The sequence below is a fragment of the Anguilla rostrata genome, chromosome 1, assembly GCF_018555375.3.
Source record: "Anguilla rostrata isolate EN2019 chromosome 1, ASM1855537v3, whole genome shotgun sequence".
Classification (NCBI taxonomy): Eukaryota; Metazoa; Chordata; class Actinopteri; order Anguilliformes; family Anguillidae; genus Anguilla; species Anguilla rostrata.
Window position 1 is genome coordinate 48,165,638 of NC_057933.1, and position 25,682 is coordinate 48,191,319.

At 41.9% G+C, this 25,682-nt stretch overlaps 1 protein-coding gene across 1 annotated transcript in view; it reads left to right on the forward strand.

The window, feature by feature from the left end:
• The window catches only part of si:dkey-12j5.1 (uncharacterized), a 159,844-nt gene that overhangs the window by 84,323 nt on the left and 49,839 nt on the right, over positions 1 to 25,682 (forward strand). Inside the window, exon 9 of the mRNA XM_064339485.1 lies at positions 21,218 to 21,271. Within this exon, the coding sequence (XP_064195555.1) occupies positions 21,218 to 21,271 (54 nt within the window). The remainder of the gene's footprint in view (positions 1 to 21,217; positions 21,272 to 25,682) is intronic.

The following is a 25,682-nucleotide window of genomic DNA, read 5'->3' on the forward strand; positions in this document are numbered from 1 at the left end:
TAAATCAGACTCTGTATTCTTGTCAACTAATTTGAATGATCAGAAAATGCAACCACGTGTGAGAAAAAGGAAAATTTTCTACTTGAAGGAATATGTTCTTCTGCTGAGGCAGAAATTCACGAGCTCACTCGGGGAGCCCTGTCAGTAGTTCCCCAACCACAAATTATGAATTATTTTAATAGAATAATTTTTAATGGCAGCAAAGAGAATGGGGGCTAACATAAGCCTAGCTGGGAGAGAGCAGAAAGGGATGGCTTTGAAAATCAGCCAAGTGCCACCGTGCAGGAGCGTTAACTGAAAGGAAAGGAAAGAGATGCAAGGAGCTGGAACTTCCATTTTTTTAAATGTTAGTCTTGCATCTTTTGAGTCATTTTGTGTTCAGATATAAATATAAAAAGCAATATCAAATTTAAAAAACGGCTACTTATTTTAAATTGTATATACACAAATTATGTCTTGCTCTAGACTGAGGCAAAAATACCACTGTGTATCAAATGTAGCCTACTGGAATACCTTTGCAAGACGCAAAGCAAATGGAACCAGTGTAAACACTGCAAGGACATGCTGTGCGGCTTCTACGCGCTGCTTGCACACTGCCATTACAAGTATGGTGCAGATGAGCCTTAAGAAAGGAACTGATTGACATCGTCCATCCATCCATTATCTATACCCGCTTATTCCTGCTCAGGGTAGGGGGGTGCAGGCACCTATCCCAGCCTGCATTGGGCGAGAGGCAGGAAATCACCCTGGACAGGAAATCACCCTGGACACCCCGATCTATCGCAGTGATTGACACCAGACCAAGACAAATACCAGCGTATTGATTACAGATGCATCACGAGAAGAGCACAAAGAGATGGACGTGTTTACCTCTGCCAGGGTGGTGGTTGTAGGCATTTCTGCTTATAATGATGGAGATTTAGCTGTTAAATGGTAGGGGTGTGCCTAGGATATCCCCTAATTCCCAAGTAGTAAAGGGGAAAACATTCCTTTGCAAAAAGCAATACTTCCTGTTAGAGTGTGGTTCTGAATCCTTCAATCAGTCAGTCGGATGTGTGTGTGGGGGGCCAGTCACCTGTAGCGGATTGTATTTGAATTAATCAATTGCTCCTTTGAGTGCGTGACAGTACCAGTGAAGCTCAAATACCCCGGAGGGTAACAGATGTTTGAAGATTTTATTTATTCAGCTTTCTTCCTTGGACTTGGTGATTTATGCACTTGAATAGGGTGGCCTTCTGACTCTGGCTGTCAGCCAGAGGCATTGTACTGTATGTTCTCAGAGGGTGCTGTGATTGGCTGCCGGCAATACGTCGTCACTTTTCCTTTTACAGTAACTAGCAAGCAGATAAAATATCAGTGTCACTATAAGCCAAAGGCAATTTTGTAGTAGTTGGCCAATGAGATATGGAACGGCTTTAGTTTCTCAGCCACTAGAAAGTATTGGCATCTGCAGGAACTGGAAGAGAGTGAAATGTGCAATGTGGATGTGCATTTGCATTGTCCAAACATGTTGCCACAAGTTTTTGTTTGATAGTTGGATTTATTCAGAGATCATGAGGTGTGCCTCTGTTTTCAACTTCAATTAGGCCAAAACAGCTGGAGGTGGTATATAATAGTTTCATATTTTATTTCTGTTGAGAATGGATGCTTTGCATGCCATGACCAGGGATGATCTCAAGTGACTGATATTACCAGAGAAAAAAAATTCAGAATACAGAAGTAGATGGGTTTTAAGGTAGGAAGTAGGCAGAGATGAATGAATGTGCATTTTAGTGAGAATACATTGGCTAGGGGTACCATTGATATGATGTCACAGTTGCAAGTTTCATGTTCCAGTGCAATGTTACTGATAGCATGTACTGATTTTCTCTGTGTAGAATCCTAAACAGGGCTTCTTGTGGTCATTCACTGCCAGAAATACTTAAAAGGGAAGGGATTAGACATCCCAAATTGAGAGGAAAAGAAGAAAGGTCATGGTTAAAAATTGGTTATAAAGGCAAGTTGGAGAGGATGTTGTAAAGGGTGAATTCTACCTCTTTAAGGCTTCATGACCCGTAATGAACACTTCTTGGTAAAGAAATATCATCGGCTCAGACAAAAAAAAAAATTAAATAAAATATTTTTGCCAGTGGAAATGTGTGTACTTACACAGGCCTTTTCTGAAGGGATACAACTGGAAAGGAGATGAAAAAAAAACAACTTTCACACATGCATCGTAACTAAGACCTTTTGTTCTTGCACAATTTCTTTAATAAATACTTTACTGAATTTGCCCATTAACAAATTGCCATCATTGCTTGACCAATTGCTTGTGTGCTATGCAATTCTTCTTCCTGTTAAGCATTTATGTCAGGCTCTTCCAGCTTTAAGTTGCTTTTTTACCCAGTGTAGCAAGCTGGCTAGCGCTACATATATGTAGGGCACATACCTTGTATTACAGGAAGATATAGGTAGCTATTTAACTTGTCTAACACAATTATTTTTGTGTCATTTTACTGAAAGCATCTCCACATACGCTGAAAAAAGTTATATATAAAATGTACTCATGAACAAGTTTTGCACTATTTTGCACTATAGTTGCACAAGTTTTTTTTTGAGTAAATTTTACTTCCTAAATATTAATTAAACTTACTTAAATATGCAGTTTTTGATGAATCGTGCATCTGATTTCCTTAACTCATTATTTCCTTTTCAAGCACATGCTGCTTTAAGAGCAAAAAAGATGACTTCACTAAGCGCAATGCGAGGGAGTCGTATCCGCACATAGAAAAGTCGTCCATGGTGCTAATTCAACTATTTACATGAGAACTATTGCACACAATGCACTTCTGTAACACTTAAACTGTTAATAAGTGTAAATCAACATTAATGTTGAGGTCTCCTCCTCATTCTTGCTGCGCCTCGCAGTGAAAATGGGTACTGCTAACTCCGGAATAGCAGCATGTGGTTAGATAGCTTACAAAAATATTGTAAATATTACTGCATTATGGATGAAATTTACTTATTGATTTGAAGACTGATAACCTACAAAAAATAACATGTAACACATTAAATATAGGGTCACATATTTAAGTAAAACCAAGGACATGATGTCTTGTAGAAATGACAAACATGTTCTTGTATAGATTTACATGGCCAAAGAATCATTTTTCAGTGTTTAAGTGTAGATTTTTAGCTGATAAGCCATGCTTCCACTGTTAATCTAACATTAGCAATGTTGGATAACAGAACTGAACTATATTGGCCAAGGATATTACCATAGGTTATCTTAAAGCTGTCGCTCTTCAGCTGTGTTGTGTTGGTTGGATTTACTTCTCTGCCAAAACTGTTATTCAGTGAGATATCTTGCTGTTTTAAAGACAAACTAAAGTAACGTTAGCAGTTGTCCTGCCTTGCTTCAAAAGGTAGACATCTTGCCATGCCTAATCTATCCAGAATGGTCATGTCATGTCTGAACACTCAACAGAATTTTCCCATGTAGGAGACCTATGTGTGAACGTAGAAAACCACTAGTTTGTATAGTTGAACTGTGCAATTTTGTGGGTTCCAAAGGGGCTTCAGTATACTGTATTTTGGCAGATCTACTGCAGTTTAGAAGGAGAAAGATCTTGTGCTGTCACATGGTCTACGTTTTTGTGCCTTTTCCGCCGAGTTTTTTTAAAACTGTGATATGGGTGTGCTGTTATATGGATTTTTATCTTATCGTAACAGTTAGGAAATTGATACATTTCTGTATGTGGTGGAGATAACTACAGAATATCAGTTCACGCTGGCACAATCGGCTCACTGTTCACCATGGTAAAAAAAAACTTTTAATTTAAAGCCTTGCAGCCATTCAAGCACACTTAAACCGCACCAAATGGCAGTGTAACATCAGGAGGTTTTGACAGCAAACGCACTCGTTCAGCAGGAATGCAAAACACTGATTGTGTTACAGGGTCAACCATGCTATTTAGATGTATAGCTGTTCATTTCAGTGAAACTGGGACAGGAAACCTTGGACCCTAATGGTTTATTTTACTCAATATATTGTAGTTTTCCTTTGAGAACTGTCTGTGTTGACTCTTATCACTGTGGCAGATTAGCTTTGAAGCAATGAAGGTCTATACTCTATGGAGCTGAATGGCTGCTTTTGCCCTCCAGTGGGAATACCTTATGCATTAATGTTGTTGGTATTGAACTGATGGCTGAAACATGAGAACATGAATGTGATGGAGCTGGAAATGGGCCTTCTGACCAAAACCTGAAGGTGACAAATTTTCTTTTTTTTCTGGTTGCCATGCTTGTTGAAATTTAGATTTTATTACCAAAAATATATTTAAAAAATATTTTTAATATTGCATTTGTCTGGTGAAATGACACCACGCTTGTGTTTGGTGGGTGTAAATTTGAGGGCCTGGCGGTGCAGTGAGAGGTGATGGTGAATCTGGCTGTGCCGATGAAGTGGGGGTGAAAAGAGAGGCTTGTTAACAAAGCAGGATGGTGGCATGAGGAGGAAGGGGGACCCTAAGAAGAAGGGGGATGTGAGGAAGAGCGGAGGGGGGGGGGAGGAGCAGGGCGTGATGCTGGTGCCTTATAAACCTTGGTCATTTTTACAGTGACAGTCATGTCACTGTTCAAAATTTTGTTGAGGTCAGCAGAACTGTGGCACCTTTGGATACCAACTTGAGTCCATCGAGTTACTGCCTCTGCAGAACTGCTAAAGGAGGGAGTCTGAATTCTCTAACGGTCCCTGTCAGATCTCTACCTCTCTGTAAAAACCAGTAGTACCTGTATACGCCAACCCTAATTAACTCCTAGATTATTCCCAGTAAAAAGCTTCATTTAGGGGCACAAGAACCGTCCTTAGCCGTCATTCACGATTTCATCAACAAGTGTAGCTAAAATGTAAGACTAGGTAATTGCATGGGCTGGTTAAATAATAGACCAAAAGTTAGCATGAAGTAGGACTGGATACTGCCCTCCTTCACCAGCCTTGGCATAGCCATTAGAATGAGGCAGCGGAGAGCTCAGCCTGGCTTTGGGCTGACGTTTTTCGACCGTCCTCTTCTGGACAGCCGCAGGCATTGCCTGGGCCTCCTGCTCTGCTCAGTGTAATCACAGAGTTCCGCTCCACAGCAGACGCCAAGCAGGCCGTTTGAGCGGTTAAACCTACATCTGTTGTAAGGGGAATTTAAAGACACGCTTTCCCCTTTCCACTGCAACTATGATTCCACCGGCATTTTAATTAGCCCCTAAAACTATGAATATAAATAAAGATTAAAGTGATTTGATGGTTGAATCCCACGATGATACTTGAATATAAAGACAAGATTGCAAGGTTATGCACAATTACAGCGATCAAACATTAGAGACTCATTTCCACAAAGAACAAATTATACAGGAAATAAGAAATTGCTCCTTAATTATTAAAGCATGTATCAGACACTTGGTTAATTGAGAGCTGGGAACAAAATGGATTTGTGATCTCATTGTGTGATTACAGCCATGATTGAAGTAGCTAAGTAATTTTTGTTTTTATGTTGTTATAACAAGCCAACATGGCCAATGTGATTTGGCTTTGGTAAACCGCCACCTCTGAAGTGTTTTAAGGGGCTTAGTTGTATGGAAGAGATGTTCCAATGCCTGTTGTAAGAAAGTAGGCTGAAGTATTATTGTGAATCACTGATCCATGTGAAATGATGGAAATTGGGTATAAATGATTCTGGCCCCTTAGTGCTCTTAGATTCTTATTTTTTTTCCGTCTTTTCCGGTTTAGATTGCTGGAGTGAGTCTGAATGAGAAGGAAGTCAAATAACCCTAGTCCCAAGTTATGAATTGGCTTGAAAGGTGAATATTTAAAATGACTGAGAAAACATGGAGTTGACGTTAATTTAACAAAGGTGACTTCATGTAGTGACTTGCAGTGTCTGGTCACGGTAATCAAGTGCAAATTGACTAAACAGTGTTCCGACAGATGACGAGACACAAGCAAACCTTCTGTCTGCCTGCTTTTACAGTAAGCTGAGGTTAATGCAGGAACTGTTTCAGAGCTGGACTTACACAATTGCTTACCGTTTACTTTTTAATCTTACCCTTTTAAAACAATGTAGTATTAATAGAAGTGATGGTGTTTCAAGAATTGACTGAAGCATTAAAATGTTGAAAGCACCAAAAATGTCACCGCCTGACAACGGGCAGAGAACAGGCTATCCATTATGAGTGCAGTGTGCTGTAGATTATGGTTACGCTAAATTGTGTGCCATTAAGCTGCCAAGACGGCGACTCTGTAACCTCTTCTCCGTCAGCACAAGTATTTTCTGAGCAGTGCTTCATGATGTAGAATGGCTATTACTGTTAAATGTTTTGACGACTCCTGTCGAGGTTACAGACTTGCAGAAGCGAATAACTCCACTGCGCACGTACAGAGCTGGGTGTCATTAACCCTACCCTTTCAGTGTGGGTCCTAAACCCTTTTTCATAGTATTCATTTTAACTGCAGTACGTGTGCCTGTTTTTATTTTTGTTCAGTTTGGGGTTTTTTTTTCGGAGATTTGTTCTGATAGTAACTCATAAACGCCGCTGACTTTTAGAAAGAAACTACGCACAGCACTGCAACCTGCAATAGACAAGCTGTGGTTTGGGCTGTCTGTTGAAACTTTAGGATCATGTTCGGTGATCTTTTTGTGGTAATCCTGGCCGCTTGCAGTGGATTCGCTCTCAGATCTACGGTTAGCCTCTTCTTGAAATCGCACCCCTTCCTACCTGCTCTATCTGTGGTCTTTTGAGCTGTGAATTCCAGCCGCTCGGCCCGAAAGCGCCCGTGGGGGATCTGCGGCTGAATATTGGCGGGCCGGGTCTCGGCTCCTCGTCCCCGCTGCCCACGCGACCGCGGAGCCCCCGACCCCGCCCCTCCTCGCCGCGTGTGAAATGGAAATGAGATCCGGCGTCTCTGGCTTTGATTGCTGCGAGTCGACACCCGCTCACCTCCGCGTGTCTCCTGAAGGCGCGGTGGCCGGCTTAATGGAAGATGCCTCCCCCCCGGCGCGGAGATGCGCATTATCTGACATTAAAAAACAGCGGGCAGAGGATCAGAGGCTGTAATAAGATTTAACAAGACGGTTAATAGCTTCGCTCTTATTAAAGCCTGCTCTGTGTGAGAGGTTCTGAGTGCCTTTTCACTCCAGCATCTGCCTGAAGGTGCCTGTTTTTCTGTTATTCTGGATATAGATATAGATTTTGTGGACTAACTAGGAAGTCCACTCCTAATTCCCATCTATCCTCTCAGCTTCTTAAGGGCCGAGGGTGGTACTTGGTAACTGTTGCAATGCAGAATGTTCAGTGCCACGCCCCTTCATAAATATTCATAACATGCTTCAGAATGAAATGCTCTGGCAGCCATGATAAGAAGACAGCGTTAAAATTTAAGAACATGGAGCTACGTATCAGGTGGTGACCCTATAGTTTGTGACAGAGTGCAGTATTTTCAAACATGTCTTCCGTATCTGGTTCCTGTTTTGTAAGCAAATACACTTCTTGACACTTTCCAGGCTAAAACTCACAAAGATGTAGTGCAATAAATTATTGTCTTGTCTCCTGGGATCTGGCCACATGATGCTGTTTCACTGGAAATCAAGACTGAACAAAACTCATAATGTGCGTGTTCTAATTTATATGTGTGGGGGCGGACTAAAATTATTTATTTATTTAATATTTTTCAACTGAGACGCGAGTTCTGTTCTTCAGTGATGACCTGGCCAATCAAAGTGGTGTGGAATGCTAGAGGTGCTGTTGCAAATCAGATATAGAGCCAGTTTTTAGAGCCAGGACTCTGGAGTTAATGCGTGTGCTCTTTTGAAAAATGCCACAGGATCTATAATGACCACAGTGAGTCAAGATCGTGGTTTAACGTCTCAGCTACTGGATAGAACCTTCTACAGCACAGTGTCCCCATCACTGTATTGGGGCACTGGACTCCTGTTTGGTCCCGAGCGAAGAGCACCCGCTTCTGCCACACCAGCAGTAAGCTAGTTATCCCAGGTCTCCCATCTGAGTACTAACCAAGCCCACACCTGTTTAACTTTAGTAGTTAGCCATGAGGAGGTTAGTGTGACATGGCTGCTGACTCAAATATATGATATCAGATCCATTCTTGGAATGGCATTTTTAATTCTGTAGCATTAGAATAGTTTATCAAATAAGATGCAGAAAAATGTTTTGGGCTTAAATTCCTTTGTATTTTCAGCTTTGTTTTGTTGTAGTGATTCCCAGGCAGCTGATTTGAAAAGGTTATGCTGAATTATTGCTATTACCTTCAAGTTAATGGCACCATAGAGATTGTGATTTTTCTTGATAAATTATGTTGTGATTATCGGTGATGAAGGTATACTAATGAAATGTCATTTAAAGGATTTTCTTCCTTCAGAGTCTTTATTAATCACCAAGTTAAGTGGAGTCATTCTCTCTCGCTCTCACTAACACATACTAAATTGAGTGGCAGGCATGTGCAAACCTATTGGGAATAAGGCTTTCTAAGGTACTTAGAGTTCATGAGAAGGGCTACCTAATCTATGGCCTTTAATTGAAATACCCAAGTGCTTTTTTAATTGAAGTGTAAACTTCAACTCTGCAGGACACAAGGTCATCTTTTAGCATTCCAAACAGAAAGCTTATGTATAAAGAAAGTGGAGGGATAAACTACTAAGGTGCATGGAATAGAAATATGCAGCAACAAGGATACAAATTGCAGCTTCTCTTGAATTTGTAGCCCCTTTGTCAGGATTTCATAAAACAATGGAAAAGGGCAGTATTCATATATGATTGAGCCAAGGTACTGCTGGGTGGCTCATCCTGTTAAGGCACTGTTTCAGTGTGTGGATGGGCCACACAGTTTGGTATCAAATCTTCAACCATGTCAGTGTTGACTGTGGTCAGCAGCCCTGCAGGGTGATGCTCAGTTGGGTCCGTTGTCACCCAGGAAAAAAACAGGGGAGTTTCTGTTGGCTAGGGCGACAGCTTCACTTTGTGTCCCAGCGACCTATGCTGGTTGATTGGGTGCCCACACTTCCTTAAACTCACTCTGTGTGAGGGATTGGAAGTGATGCCTCTCGATTCAGAGGACAGCACATGCCTGGGTTCTCCTCAAATCGATGGTCGGAGTAATGTGCTGATAAAAGTATAATTGGGCATGCCACAATTGGAGATAAAAGGGGTAAAAAAAAAAAATGAAATGCTAACACATTCAAATGTGTGTTTAAGAGTGTAGGTGCAGTGAAAAAAAACAATGACATAATGATCACCTGCTTGCCACTGGTTTTAACAACAGAGGACTCCTTCCATTCAACTCCAAGAAGGCTTAGGTAGCGTGTTCATGAATTACAATGAAGTTACTACACATGGTAAATGGTAAAATGTTCTTCACGTCGATGATTTACCATAAATGGCTGAGCGCATAATTATTATATTTTGTGTTGCGTGGGAGTGAGGATTTCATTTGGCAGGGTGCTCCCTGCCCCATTGTTTTACAGTGACACTCTTGATCGATCAGCACCTGTGGTCAGTCATGGTACAGTATGTAATTTTCTAAGGCAGTAGCTGCGCTGTTCAGATGGTGGAGTGCAGAGAAGCATATGGTAGTCCAAACAGGCAAACATAAGGGGATAAAACTGGTTGCAAAATACCCAGGGACAGTTCACTTGAGATTTAGAATTGTAAGGCATGAGGGTAATTGGATGATATGAGCTTCTCTCCTGTTGCCTAATAACGTAAGAGATGATACACTCTCAGAAAAAGGGGTACAGGGTCTGTTTTTGTTCTCTAAGGCTTTCTATAGTTTCCTCGCTGGGTCATATTTGTAACATAGAATACTAATCTAAAAGGGTAAATGAGTATAATGGGCGTACCTTTGAGGGTACTGCACCAGTGACAAGCCATTGTACCCCTATAGGCACATTTATTCTGACAGTGATGGTGTAACCCCCCCCCCCCCCACTTCAGGGCACTTAGCCTTGAACCCTGTTGGCATTAGGATTCACTCGCAGAGCTCTGATGGTTTTAGTAATTGTTTTCCATTTTTTCGCATGCGTCATAAAGCTGATGTAAATTATGATGACGGTGTTTAGAGCTTCATAAAAGACTTTATTGGCCGCTTGCATCCTGTTCTAGTCAGTATCTGGTAGTTTGCGTGCAGGTGGTATTTAAGCTACAGCACTGAAGACATGGAGGGACGCGGGGAGAATCAATGAAATGGGCAGTAATGGCGATTAAAGCAGGTGCTGTTTTCGCTATGTTTGAGAAAGCAGAGCCCTGCATGCAGCACTGTTGATGGTTTCAGGAAGAAAAGTTTTTTTTTCTTCGTCCTTTTGTTTCTCTTCTAGAAGACAGTGATGTGCCGTAGGTCACATAAAGGTCAAGATCCATTTGGCAGCACAGAGTTTTTCTCCCCTCTGATGGCGTCAGAAGCGGCCACACTATAGGAATGAGTAATGACGAGGCGCAAGGTGTTTGACTCTGTTGTAATGCCTTAATTGTGGGCGCTGCAGTGACGCCTAAGCATTGTGATTAATTATGTGATATAAAAAGGACAAAAAGCAATTTAGGCTTTCCGAAGCCATTGACCTCATCTCCTGAAATGAGACCCGGAGTTTGGCTTTGAAGGTTATCTGCATATCGGCTGCCGCAAAAAGCGATTTCCACCGTTAGCCACCCTAACTGCCGTTGACTTGGCACCATGCTCTGGGGCTACCTTCCGCTTTCTGACTTCTCTTCCTTATCTGTTTCAGGAGGCATTTCTATAGCATTCGCATTAGTCTGTGTCATTTTACCCCTCAGATGACTGCAGAAAAGGCGAGCCAGACAGGATGTTTCTGTTATTATTGCCGTCCCTGTGTTTACTTGCATTCTGTCTTGTTCGTTTTTAATTCTCAGGCTAGATGGCCGCACTCTGTTTCAGATAACGCTGCTTGATTCTCATCACTTCAGACAGGAAAAGAAATGGCCTGTTTTCCTGAAAGGATTTGTTCATTCCGTAACGAAAACCAGCGAGCTGTTCATTTTTCTGTGATTTGCCGTGGTTATTTCTCAATAAGCCCTCTTTACAACGTGTCCGTAGTTTGTTTCGTGTGTATATTTGAGTTATAAATTGACGCAGATTGTACTTAATTGGTTAAGTGAACCACGAGCACACTGTACTAGAACAGAAATATTAACACACGGTTAAATCCGGTTACTCTGAGCTACAAGGCAGAATGCATTTGTCGGATTAATTACAGGTCATACTCTTCGAAGGCAAGTGTCTGTTGTCTGCATACAACCATCTCAGCAACAGTTATAGATTATGATGTGCTATTCTTAATTAACTTTAGAAAACCACCTTTTTTGTACAGACTGCTTTTCTCTCCAGGGCCATGGGAATTACTGGGGGAAGATTCCCTCCGCTCTAACGAATTAAATAATAGGTTTCTTTGATAACCTGCTATTTCAGCAGATGTCTGACACCTGTGTTTCCTAATTGACAATGAACACGTAAGAATCGAGATCCTGGGGCTCATCAAAAGTCTCGTGTTCTCTGAACGCGGGAGGCAGAGCAGATGTTAAATTGGCCGGAAATGTGGGCAGACTGAGAGCGAAGATTACATTTGGAGAGAGGCGAACCGCGGGGCTTTGCTAAAAACCATTAGCCTCCGGGAGAAGGTGAACTCCTCAGAAAAATGTGTCGCCGCGTGTCACCACAGATCCGCACACCTTCGTCTGTGGCGGCGGCGGCGGCGTCGCGATTCCCCTGTTGGTGAATTCCGTCACACCGCAGCGCAGAAAGGGAATCCGCGTTAAAGAGAGGACGACACGAGCGGGTTCCAGAATCCCTCCTTTGCTTGAATCTGCGAGCGCTTAATGATAGCCGCGGAGGCGCTGGAGGAGCCCGTCACGGTCGCTCGATTGCGGCGGAAAACCCCGGCGCGACGCAGACGAGCTTGTTGAGCAGCGGCGGGGGGAGGCGCCGCGGCGGTCGACGTGGAGGGTGATGAGAGCGGACCCTCGGCCGAGCGGGAGCCTGCGGGACCCGGCTGAGGGGAATGAAAGGCCGCGTGCGGAGCGGGAACCCGAGGCCTCCGGCGCCCAAGCAGCCGGAGCTTCAGACGAACCGCCTGATTTAGGGGCGACTGACGCCGTGCCCCGGCTCCGCCGCACGCCGCCGCGCGTTTCTTTCTCTCTCATGCCTGCGTTCCCTCCGTCCTCATTTCCACGTGCCCTCCTTTTGGCCTTATTCCTCCCTTCGCCCCCTTTCGGTTTCATCGAATTATGTTCTAAATTGGGAGACTAAAATGCTGTATTGGTATACAGTACGTTGAATGTGACTGGATAAAATAGCGCTGCATTTCTGTTCTGTCAGCCACGCTGAGGCAGGCCACAGTCAGTTATGTTTGCGGGGTCGCACAGTTCTCTCCCTTCCTTCTTCCCTAATTGGAGGTTTCACCTCCTGGGTTTCGAAATGTCTCGTTATTTTTGTAATTCAAAAGAAAGTTGTTTTGTCTCAAATTCTGTTTGTTGTATTGTAGCCTGCATTTTTAACGTTAGCGTTTTAGGGTCCTGCAGTACTTAGGTTGTCTTAGCGTTTTGGTGTTTGTGTTCCAGTGATATAATTAGCCTCGTTCTGATGCAGTGTGGCGTGCCTCAGTGTTGTGTGTTTTGATGGTGCTGTCATTTGGCCAACAGACATGAACGGTCTTTACTCAAGGATCACCCCTGGGCATTTTGCATCACTGTTGTTTAGTATGTAGCTAAACCTGTATTTTATGTACATTAAAGTCATGGTCATTGGTGTGATTCAGCAGCGTATACATTACTGGCCATTTTGCGTTTCATTATGGAGGCCTCTGCCTCCAGGGATAGTTGGGTATTCAGTTAACTTGACTCACGTTTTACTTCAATTACGTGCAAATTGTTTAATAAATTATTGAAAGATCTCTCGCCAAATTCAAATTGAGTTGTGAAATTTTAGTCTGCATGCAAAATCAGTTAATGCTGTTTTGAGTAATACATTAGAACCTCTGAGATCCACATGCTTCGGAAATGGAGATTGATTGGAAATATGAAAGATTCAGAACATTTGGTAATAGAATCAAAACCAATTTAAAAAAAAAAATTGAAACGTGAATCCTTATATGCCTGTATATTATATTGGTTGGTATCATTATTTGCCTGTAGCGTTATTTTGAATTGGTACCATCATGCAGCTATAAACCATAATTTAAAAAATTTAAAAAATCAGGTAGGGCATAATTATAATCTGGAATACAAATTATCTGTAATGAGAGAAAAGTGAAGCTCGGCTCTTAACCCAAGACATTGTGTTCTCTGAGCTTGAAGATGCTTTTGTATAGAATGCTTCAGAGCACCGTCCCATTACTGTTCATACTAAAAGCTTGGTGGTTGTTGTGGACAAATTTGTCTTCACCCTCTCAGGGAACTAGCCCGCACTCAGAATGAAATTGGAGTGTTTTTACAGTGCTTCCCAGAGTTTATGGCTGCTGTATTTTAGCAACTCGTTGGAAATGTGATCACACCCACGTTTTCCTGATTTGAGGGAATGGGAGAGTCCCAAGGATTTTCTGTTCTCTTGTTTTTTATTAGGTCTAGAGAGTACATTAGTGCATTTCGTTTTCGAATGCACCAATTATTTTTCTGAATAAATGTTAATACTTTGGATAGCCAGAGATACCTTTTTATGCTATGAAGATATTTAATGGCATTTAACCAGAATGGTGTCTTATTATTGGTTTGACTGATTCTGTTGTCATTTTCTTTATGGAAATATTGTGTACTGTTTGGGGTGCATCTGTAGAATACACTGTATTTATATTGTACAGATTACTGGGCTCTGTATGTCTGGTGATTCTGAACAGGTCCTCTGTCTCTTTTTTCTTTCTCCCTCCCATTGTCGTCTTGCTTTCTCTCATGCCTCCTTTCTGCCTTATTGCTTTCTCTTTCCCTCTCTCCTCTGCTTTCCCTCTCCCTCCCTCCTCATTCTTTCTGTCTGTCTCTCTCCCTCTCTCTCTCTCACACACACACACACACACATACACAGGTACACAGGCACACACACACGCACCCTCGCTCTCTCTTTCACACACACGAACTCTCTCTCTATCCCTCTCTCTCTCTTTCTCTTCCTGCCAAGGGGCCTCCGTCAGAGGCTTAAGGAGGTGTTTCAGAACCCATTCCAGCAGCTCAGGGTCCTTCAGGTAGCATTAGGAGGGCAGAATTACTGTTTTGGCTGTGCCGACGGGGCTGTCCAGAGCGTGCCCAGTTGAATTTCAAATCCACTCACCAAGGCCAGATGTTTTCTACCTGAGCTGATATAATTTAATGCTGTGACCTTCACCTTCTGGGAGAATTGCAAGAATTCCTTCCAACTTAACAAAAAAAAGGTGGAGGGAAATCGATATGTCATTGCAGCTGGCCTGGACCCCAACATGTGAAGATTGCTTCAAAGATGGAAAACAATTTGGTGCTGTACTGGACCATTGTAACTGATAAATGGATGGTATTAGTTAAAGAAAGCTTCACACACAGCTACAGAGAAGCTATTAGGCAGTTCTTCAAGGAAGGGAATTTGTTTATTGCCATTTTGTAAGCTTTCTGAACAATCAAGAGTGTGCGTTTGACCAGACATCTCATAAATTCAATTAACAATTTGTGCTTCCACTGCCAGTGTTAGTAGTCTGTTTCCTAATTGTGATGAATATTTGTTATGGCACAATTCATCCCTTCCATTTTGTGAAATGATATGATTTATTGATTTGATATGATTGCTAAATTGGTCATCTGTCAATTAACATATGAATGATGCTTTGGTAACTCTGCCACAGCCAGCCAGTAGTCACATGCGAAAAGGCAGATTTTTCTTAATTTGTTTGCCATTAAATTTATTAGCTAGCTGGGAAGATCACAGCCTGCCTTTCCCACTCATGCAAACTGAAGATACTGTTCCAGCACCACTGTTTAAATTGTACAAATGTTAGTTGCATTTAAAATGCATTTTGTTGTTGTCAATATCTGATTATCCAACACTCACACTCACGTACGCACACACAGGCACAGACGCACACACAAACTAAAACATGCATTCAATATCTTTCTTTCCTGAGAAGTTTCAGGATGCTGCTTTATGAACAACATAAGGGTTAGAGGTGCATTTCTTAGTGACTGAGTAGTTGTGTGTCTATTTCTGTCCTTTCCATCCTTTTGCCAGTGAAAGACATACACGTGACATACAATTTTTTTTGATATAGGATTTATTTCTCTGTTTATGTAGAAATTGGTTTCAGATGCTTAACAACATTTTATTCTTTTTACAATATCAGTTTCCAATTTTCAGTTTCTTGTGGTTTGTAAAACTGTCTTCCATTTGAAGTAATTTTTGTGCCTCAAAAAGCATTGTAAAGCCCAAATATATTTTGACAGTAGGTGCATAATCAGGTATTTAAATGATGTATCACACATACTGCTTATGTCAGAAACGTTCAGCTTGCACAAAGGATTTTGTTACAGTAGATGTCTGCGTTTTTGCCTCTCCCTTTCTAGCGTGACTTTCTTAGTTTTTTGTACTTGCAGTTTTAATGTGAAGAGGTGGCAGGCACGCGATTGGATCCCCACAGTGCAGTGGTGGTTAATAGCGTCAAACAAGGTGCTTGCTGTGACGAGAGAAACCGTTAATGTTGCTTTTTGCCTCTCTCTCTCTCTCTCTCTGGAAGGGTAATAATCGTTGAATCTGTTGACGCGGCACAAGAGGAAATGATGCCAAATGTTCCTCCTTGCCTCCCCGTGGTGAGACGTGGAGGGTGGTGGAAACACGATCACTTGTGTCAGATTTTGTCGTTGTGGGATTCTGAAGAGAGCAGGTGGATGGAGAACAAACGGAATCATTCCTTCCTTCCTCTGATTGCACTGAGAATTTTCCCTCAGAGTCCCTGATCTTCCTCTTCCCCTGTCAGCCTAATCCTTATCCCTTTAGATCGGGACCTTCCGGTTTGCGTAAATGTTAATTTTGGAGGGGTTGATAGCAGCGGGCTTGCACAAGCTGTAACAGTGTTGGTCAGGTGAACTGCATTTGGCTGTCGACCTTGGGAACATAAATGTAGTGTTGTGTGGCAATCTTTGGATTTATTTCTTTTTTTATTTCTTTGCCGTTATTGTAGTTAAGTTTGGTTAAATGTGTATCACCAACTGAATCCCCTTATGTAAGGGCAAACCATCGCTTGAGCATAAATATACTGTAACTAAATGGCAGAAAGCTCTGAATTTATTTATTAATTAGGTTGAAGGATAATTCAGCAACAGGCTGATTGAAGTTTAGAATTGCTACCGTTAATGGACGAGGGATCAGTTTGCGTTGCGGGTGATTGACAGCCATCATTATAGTTGTTAGTCTCATCGTTCGAGTCAGTCTCAGAAAAGTATCAGTCTCATAAGAGCGGCAATGCAAACAAACAATATTAGGCAGTTATTTGTGAGCAACAGGCGTACACATGGCAACAATTATCTTACCACACGCCTGTTGCGAGAGGCAAAAGCACCCTCCAGTAAAAGCCGGGCGATATCTAAACGGCAGAGGGGCACGGGAACACGTGTATTATTTCATTATATTCAGTTAGCGGGCGCTTTCATCTGGAGCACATTTACAAGGCTGCCGTGGCACGAGACACGACGTGCGCGTCACATGAGTGAGAACAGCGGCGCAGGTACAGGGTTATTCGTTTAAACTCGCCCGTCTCCCGTCCTGTCATCTCCTTGTTCTTTTTTTACCTCGTACCTTCCTTTTTTTCCTTTCCACTTTCTTTCAGGGAACACGGGAGACGAGGTTGCAAACTTTAAAAAAGAGAGCGTTAGACTTTTGTCAGATAAAGCTAATGAGCCCTCGTGCAGCAAAAAGTGATGTTTGTTCAGAAAAAAAGGTGAGCAGAAAAAATGGAGGCAGAGAGCGAGAGAGAGAGAGAGAATGAATAAAGACAAAAGAATCCCAGAGCTATACAAACTGCACCAGCCTTGCTGAAATTCATTAGGCTGTCACATGAAATGGAGCTGGTGCCCAGCACTCGCGTTTCACAGCGAGAGCTTCTTCCACCACCAAGCCCCCCCCGAACGCGATCGTGTGACAGCATGCCTCTGTTGCAGGAGGAAGAGACACGGGCCTCATTAAAAGGCGCACATAACCTTCCTCTTCCCCGAATAATCAGGACCCCTGCTGTATGTACCCATTGTAACAAACGAAGGTGTTAATTAATTTGCAAGTTATTAATCTTGACCTTAAAGCCATCCCCTTCACTGTGCCCTTACCTGTTCACCTTTACGCTTTACCCAGTTGTCCATTTAAGGAAGTGTTTGAGAAGCCTGGAACGCCGCTTGCTTCAGCATGGCATGGGGTCCAGTCTAGAGTTGGCCTTGCTCACAGTAAGCCCTGTCAGCATCCATATGAGAGCCAGAGGAGGACACCTCAGGCTGCAAGCCCTCGGTTTTCCCTCCAGCTGAAATCTCACTCTCCCTGGGTGACGCTTCAGCCAATTATGTGCCCCCCTGTGAGGCTGCTGTCCAAGGCTGACACTGGCACAGCCTGGGTTCCATGCCGGATGGTGGGGCCCGTCCACACTAGAAGATTGCCTTAACCAGATGAGCCGCCCCGCAGCTTCTACACTTATAGAATATATTTTCTCAGGGGTTATTAAAATGCAGTGTAGAAGTCACCCACGCCATTTTTCTTTAAGCTGATGTTGATGTAACACCATTGGCGAACCTATTGAGGCTATATTCAGAGCTGTCCCATTTTGGCTGCTGGCTATGGAGTGTTTTGCAAGTGATGATGCAACCAAGACAATGTAGTTCTGAGGAGAACGGCAAATATTTATGGACCACTGCATTTTCGTAAGCCAATTAGTCCCATGCTGTGCGTTTAGAGGACATATACTCTTGTAAATTCTTTCCTGGGACGCAATACTGTGGGGCCTTGTAAAACAAATTGTCTCATATCTTTACCCTCAGATGCTGTCGGTCCTTCTTCCTCAAGGGGATTTTATGTTTTAAGATTATACCGGCAATATTGTCATCTAGGACAATATCAGAGGTGATTGTACTGACTAGGATCCTCTCCTTGGGTAGACACCAGCTAATGAACCACAATAGGGTGCTGGAGACTTGCTCTGTTGAGAGGTGTGTTAACATGTTTTAGAATTCTCTGTGACAGTGGCACGGGTGTGTTGTGTCCTTTTAAGTGAAAAGCAGCTGAAAAATAAAAAGGGAGCATCAGTCTAAAAAGTAATTATCTGTGTTCCAGTGGATTGGATGGTAAATTTAAGTTTTCAGCTCTGATAGCTGGCATGTTAAGTCTGATGAATGGTGAGACTATAAAATGAATACTGTCATGTCTCCCCCCCCCCTTCTCACCAGACCAAAGGGTGACTGCAGTAACCGTAGATTGGAATTGTCAAGGGTGTCACATTAAATGTGCTATTATTAAGTCCGGGCTGTATTTTATTGCTGCAAATGCTCATAAATTGAATGGTCAGTCCCTTAAATTACGGAGCTTGGCGTTCGCTCGTCTTGTCTGGACCCGTTTCTCGCCCCTCGACTCCTTAGCTCGCCCGAAACAAATAGCGTTAGCCTGGACCCGGGAGGAGCGGACGCAGTTCGTCACGAGTGACACGGCGTGCCGAGCGGGGGCTGAAGTGGCTAGAGCCATCGTCCTCCTCCTGGGCTCTGTCACCTGGGACAGGTGAAGCCATGTTAGCGACATTTATTTTTTATTTTAAAAAAGGTCAAACAGGGGGCCTCCAGTGGCGTAGCCCATAGAGCGCTTTCCACACGCTCATTGCGAGCTGCGACATCTGCGGTTCGAGTCCGACCGCCGACCTTTGTCGCATGTCATTCCCTCTCTCTCCTCCTAGTTCTTCCTGTCTCTCTACACTGTTCTATCTAATTTTTAAAAAGCTGGAAAAGCCCAAAAAACATATTTAAAAAAAAAAAAAAAAAAAGGTAAAACAGACCAAAATTATTTAGGAAGTGCAATAAATCTAAATGGACTGCATTTATATATGGTAAATGGACTGCATTTATATAGCGCTTTTATCCAAAGCACTTTACAATTGATGCCTCTCATCCACCAGAGCTGTAAGGGGTTATGGTGTCTTGCTCAGCGACACTTCGACACGCCCAGTGCGGGGATCGAACCAGCAACCCTCCGACTGCCAGACAACCGCTCTTACCTCCTGAGCTATGTCGCCCTTAAATGAATAACGTTTCTGATAAAGACAAATTACAACAAATGAGAAATGTTTCCTGAAGAAGTCAAAAGAATCCAAATTACTAGCAATATGTTCCAAAAAAATCTAATGACAAGCTGGTGTTGTAATGGAACAGAACGCGTGATTCAAGTGAGGGTGCGTGTTACTAAGCCCTGAAACAGAGCATTGACTCTGCATTTTAACGCTCTCATTTGCGTTTCGCAACATTTTTTGTTCCTCTGCTTCGTACGACGAAACCCACACCGACGTGGAATTCGCGATAGCGGAAGACATTCGCTTAATCGTCTCTAATTTTGAGTCAGGAATGGGGCTCCCATGTCACATTAAAACCTTGCAGGCGGGTTAAACGCGGGATTGGTTTTAAAAGGAGGGACCGCCTGCGCTTGCAGATTGTGTTTTATAAAGCGTGCGGGATTAGCTGAACAGAGCGTTTTCCACTGCTTGCGAGGAGTTCCCCTTCCCCCGGCTTTCTTGATAGCTTGCAAAGTAACTAGGAACGGGGAAAGATAATGCGCTTGTAGTACAGTATAAGTGGGGACGTTTATATGCATGGAGAGGACGAGGGCGGGTGATTCGGAAGCAAGCATGCGGATTCAAGATTACTCTCAAGCCACATCCGAGTTGCCCACAAGAAACTCTCGACTACGATAAATGATAAAATGTCCTGCCAAACTTTTGAGCATGATTTAAAGCATGTGCTGATTTTGAAGTGTAAAAACTGGGAGAGCTAAATATGATCATTTTCAAAACCATGCCCCATAAAGCTGTAATTTCTGATGCCACAGAAATTTACAGAATTACACAAAGCTGTCCGAGGGGTCCGGTGGAACAGAATAACTGTACCTATGTATATATTAATTTATATGTCTATGTACAATTTATGTGGGTCTTTATTTTCTGCTGCCACCTAAAATTTTAAAATGTTGTAAGCAATGGGCTTATTCATAATTTCATGATATATAAAATAAAATTTAAAAAAGCATGAGTACAATAAAGTAAAAAAAAAAAAACTGACGCAAAGATTCGAGGAGACTGCTTCAGCTCGGGACGTGGTCATCCTTATACTTTTAAACAGAAGGATGGACCAAGATTGACTTCAGCAGGCTGATAAGAAGAGGGTGGCATATTGAGTATTGACATTTTCCCCTGTAGAACACTTGACTCTGCCTCCGAGACACAAATCAAACTCATCGATCGCAGCTCGAGACGGAAGCCAGCTGATAGTGTTTTTGTCACCACTCGACAGCACCAGTCTCGTTGCTCCGCTAAGATCAGTCTGCTGATTTCTTACTATGCTAATTGTGTCAGGGGCCTTCAAGATAACCTTGATTTGTGTGCTTGAACTACATGATTAGAGCACATATTTTACTATGTTGCTTCTGTATCTTGATATATATTAGATGTACCTTGGTACAGCGTTATAAATTGACCTATATATATTATAAATTATTTATGAGTTATTCTGTGCACACATTGCGCACTTGCATTAACTAACGCATCAATAGGAGTGGAAGCGGTCTTTCTAGAGCATTCTTTTGATCCCAGCTCCTTATGATGCAAAGTGAAAAAATCACCTCGCACCAGAAAACACTACAATCTAAGCATTGTGAATTAATGTGGCGTATGTTGCCGTACATTTTAAATGTCTTACCTTTGTACTGCTAGGGTGGGCTTCTTCGGAAAATAACAGCAAAAGATATTTTCCCATACTGATATAATAATATATTAGTCAAACAGGCGCAGCAGTGTGGTCTTTAAGAAAAGGATACAACTTCCTACGACTTTTGGTGTTTTCTGTGTATTGAAACCACTAAATTCCTTCGCACACTAAGTGCTTGCTAAATAAAAACTGCCTTAGCCTCCATGAATACTGATTAAGCCTGGGGAAAAACTGTGCTGCGATGATTTTAATGTTTTTATGTGTATGTGCTTTGTGTCCTGCGCAGACTGCCAGCGAGGTCCTCGAGGGACTTCTGGAGGAAGATGATGAGGTTGTGCAGGTGAGTGCCTCAATTAAATGGGAAGATAATTTACCACTTGCAAAGCAACGGTCAGGTCATAGGTTTTATTCAGAGTTATTCTATTAACTGTTGAGTTCAAAAAGAGGGAAATTACTGTACATTTACGGAAAGATCTAGAGACCAGTCCTTTGAATCTTACTGCAGGTGGGCAAAGAGATCATTTACCACTTAGAAAGAAATGGGCAGGTCATAGGTTTAATGATCCAACTGTATTTTTCATATTAACGACTGGACATGCACCGGATATTGAATTTTTATGTTTAAACACTGCAAGGTTTAATTTATTGTGCAGTAGCAGATGCAGTTCTAGTGTCTATCTGTCCTATGAATCTGTGCATAGATGTGTCTGCATAGAGTGCAGATTTCCCATTTAATCAATCTTGTGAAAAGTAGTCTAGGAATAACTAATGTCTGTGTGCACTGTTTCTTTTTTTGTTCTTGCGGTTTATCACCCGATGGCATCTATTTTACTACTATTTACACCTGATGACGAGGTTTGGTGTTAATTTCAGTGCATCAGACTGAAATGTACACCATTTCTCATGTCCTGAATAAATTGTGTAAAAGTGCACCAGATTCACTCTGTGTCATGGAAAGGACTATGATTAAGATGAGGCTGTTCAAGCATATGACATCTGTGGTGAGGCCTCAAGTATGCCAATGAGGTAGGCTGTGTGGCCTGCCATTGCAAAATTGATGATGCCTTCTAGGTAGTTTGCATAACAGAAACTGGGTGAGTACTGGCAGGGTCAATGTAAAAAGACCTGTGCTAATCTTCGTTATTAGCCAGCATGTCTAAATGAGCGAAGTATTCTCTTTTGCATGTTAGTTTATTGTTGGTTTAAAGAGTTGATGTCATATTTTTGCTGAACCCTGAGGGCCAGCCAAGAACAGTGAATGTCTCTTACTGAGGGGCTGGCTGACTCACTGAGTCGCTGACTCCCCGTTGTTGAACTGTGTGCTAGTGTTGGTGTGCAGTTGGTGGCTGTATTAATTTTAAGAAGCGACACCAGGTGAGTGCAGTGATTTAAGGACAGAAAAACAGCACTACTCTGAACGTGAAGCAGTGTTCATGTTGCAGGTAGTTAGCTAGCTAGCAAGTATTATGTTAATAGCCTATAGCAGGTTGTTCAAAACACCCAAAAACATTTGCAGGCTCGCTTTGCTAGCTAATTAGTTTCGATATTTGAGCTCAATGGCTAGTTACAAGGAGCTAACATATAATGGTGTGCTGAAAGTTTACAGATGGCTAACTCGCTACTTGGCTAACATCCAGTTAAATGAGAAGCTCTCTTATTTGTTTAGGTATGGCAAGGTATGGCTCTCACCATACCTTAGATTCATAGACTTTTTTGTTATTGGTTTAAAAAATACGAATAAAACGTGGTATCATTTTGTCTTCAAATGAAGAGGAAGTATCATCTGGAACCTCTGTGAAAAGCAGGTCCAGTACCATTTATGAACAAAAAGTTATGGATTAAAGGTTCAAGTTTCTGACAGACAATGTTCCCCACTGGCAGTGTCCAGGGTGTGAGCGTGCAGTCGAACTAGGCTTGCCTAGTCTTGTTTCTTTTAAAGGGAAATGGCCTGTCTGCTCTCTTTCTGTTTCTTATTTTGGGCTTTATTCAGGCCGGTGAAAAGCAAATAAGGTAAATTATAGAGGAGAGGCCAGTGTTGAGACGTTGCCATGGTGGCGATCAAACAAATCATTTCCATTCTTCTGTCCATTGTTATGTGTAGACGTCTATGTTTTTAAAATAATTTTTCAGTTGGTATGGCATGTCCCAAGTTATGGCTTGGTACTTATATACAGTAGCCTGGGTTTCCTTTTCTCTCACCAAACACAATTAAAATGAACAAAAACAACTAAAAATAATACCTGTACATGAATGAATGAATGAAACATTGCATTTATATTGCACTTTCCCAGGAACTCCAAGTGCTTAACTGTGAATCCCTCTAAACACATAGTGGCTGCAGAGAACTACTTTTCAGAATGGATGTTTTCAGCAAGCTGTGTCACTCAACATAAGCACAACAAGTCTGCGGTTTGTACCATGGCAGTACATATGCACACATAAACACAAGAGTCCTTTCTTCAAAGAAACTCCAGGGAAAAACACATTTCACCATATGAAAAAGGGAGATGTTGGACAGGCAAGTGAGGGGTTTTATTAGTTATCTTAGAATAGACTGGTGATGAAGGTAGACAGCAAGCTGGCTAAAATCTCTTCTTTCAAAACTGAGATTTTTGCAAAACTGTGAATATAGTTGACCCAATTTGAATATGACACATTCTATAGCTATAAAGCTAAATAAAGCTATAATAGCTGTCTAACACACCAGCTGGCTTTAATATTACAACTGCAAACCTTTTTATCTTGTTTTCTTAGTAGTTGTAGTGGATAATTTGTAGAATGCACATATAAACTTGATTTAATATTTGACGTGCTATCCCTGTCTAAACTGAGGATATATAAAACTGATTATAAATGACATGCAAAGTGACAACTGCATGTACTTGGAATCCATGGTTGGCAAAACCACAGTTGGCACGGGGCTAATGTACACAGCTACTGTCACGCTAGACTCAGCCTGTGGCAAAGGTGTTCACTTCTGCGTGAAGCTGAAGACGTGAACTCCCCTCATTACATTTACATTTATTTTATATAAAAATACCACAACCATATTCTTATGTATTGGTTGGAGAGGATAGCAATGGGAGGCCAAAAATAATTTTTGAAGACAGATTCTGAGAGAATATACAATTCCCGGATAACTCACATGCCTTCATATTCATAGGCCAAAAGCATCTTCCCTGTCACTAGGGGAGAACTGTGGGATAGACAGGAAGAAAGAAAAACAAAAACCTGCTTTAAAATAACCTGCATTTCCATAACAAGTCAGTCTCATCTTGTTCAATTTTTTTTTCTGTATTGAAGCAATGTACAGCCTTATAGCAAGTGTTATTGATTTGATATTTGCTCTGAGGGATATTATTCATTTGTTTATATTTAAAAACCATATCCTACATTCAAAAATAAATTAACAAAACATATTTCATTTTCATTCACAATGTTACATTTTTGACAGCTAGCTGCCACAATTCAGCTCAAGAATGAGAGTAGGATCTTTTCTGTGTATTTGTTTGGTTTTCAATTGACAAGTCTGGTCAGCCTGTTTGCAGGAAATATATTTAAAAAGAAGAGAATGCAGCGGAATAAATAATTAACTTTGAGGTACACAGGTTTGGCTTTGGCACGTCAGCATTTGAAAATGATCATATAGTGTGAATAATATATATTATGTATATTTAAAATAAATTAATAAATATATTTTTAAAAACATGAGTTTAGTGACAAAATCAGTTGAATTCCTGACAAAACACACTGAAAATCTGTATTGGAGCACCTAATGGTGAGGGTGCGGAAGACACGTCCTTTCATAAATTTAAAAAACGGTTGTTGGCCACTTTGACTGCTGTTTGCATGCAACACTGAACTCTGATAAATTCTATGGGCAGGCAAGATTTTCCCATCTCATTCATGTAAACAGTACTATGGTGCGCAATGCTCAGCTGCCATGTCGGGTTGGACTTGCCAAGTTACATGTGACACCTGTAAATCTGATTTCTAGGGTGCCAGCCATCAGAGGTGCAAAGCATCTAGTTGTTTTTGTTGGCGTAATTCAAGGTATGGCACTGCTGTTTTTCAAAAAGATTGTTCAAATTTGAAAAGCAACTGCAAATCTATGCCGAGGGCTAAGAATCCCTTGTTGAGGAGTCACTGTAGGTCACAATGGCTTCATGCTGCAGGTTAGTACATAATTGCCCCGGGCAGGGAAGGCGTCCGTCAGCAGTGTATTGAGCTCATCCTGCTGTAGCACCTCCTCTGCTCAGTCGACAAACTGCAGCAGAGCTCCAGGACAGGATGTCAGCTGTGTCAGTCGCGTAATCCTCCAGAGCAGCGGCCGGCTGCTATTCCAGATGGGAAGTAAATAAAAGATGGGCAGAAAAGGTTATGAGATATTAAGAAATGTAAATTCTGGAAGAAAAAAAGACTGTGTGTGGTGGTTTACTAAATATTTAGTGCATTTTAATTTGTGTCAAATATCTTAATCAAACATCATCTTACATCATAAACATTTGACACAGTACATGTTTTCTCAATTTAGATCTCTCAGCTGTTAAGTATGACATGATTTGTCAATGCATACAGGGATTGCTGTGAACTCCAAAATGTGGTCAGCTGGACCACTCATGCTTAACTTTTAAGAAATGACCTCACCTCCTTAAAGTTTACAACATTTGGGAAAATAAGGCAAAAATGCAATGCCCTTGGAATAGACATGAATGCCGTATAGGAATTGTGTTAAGGACACTTCGTTTCTC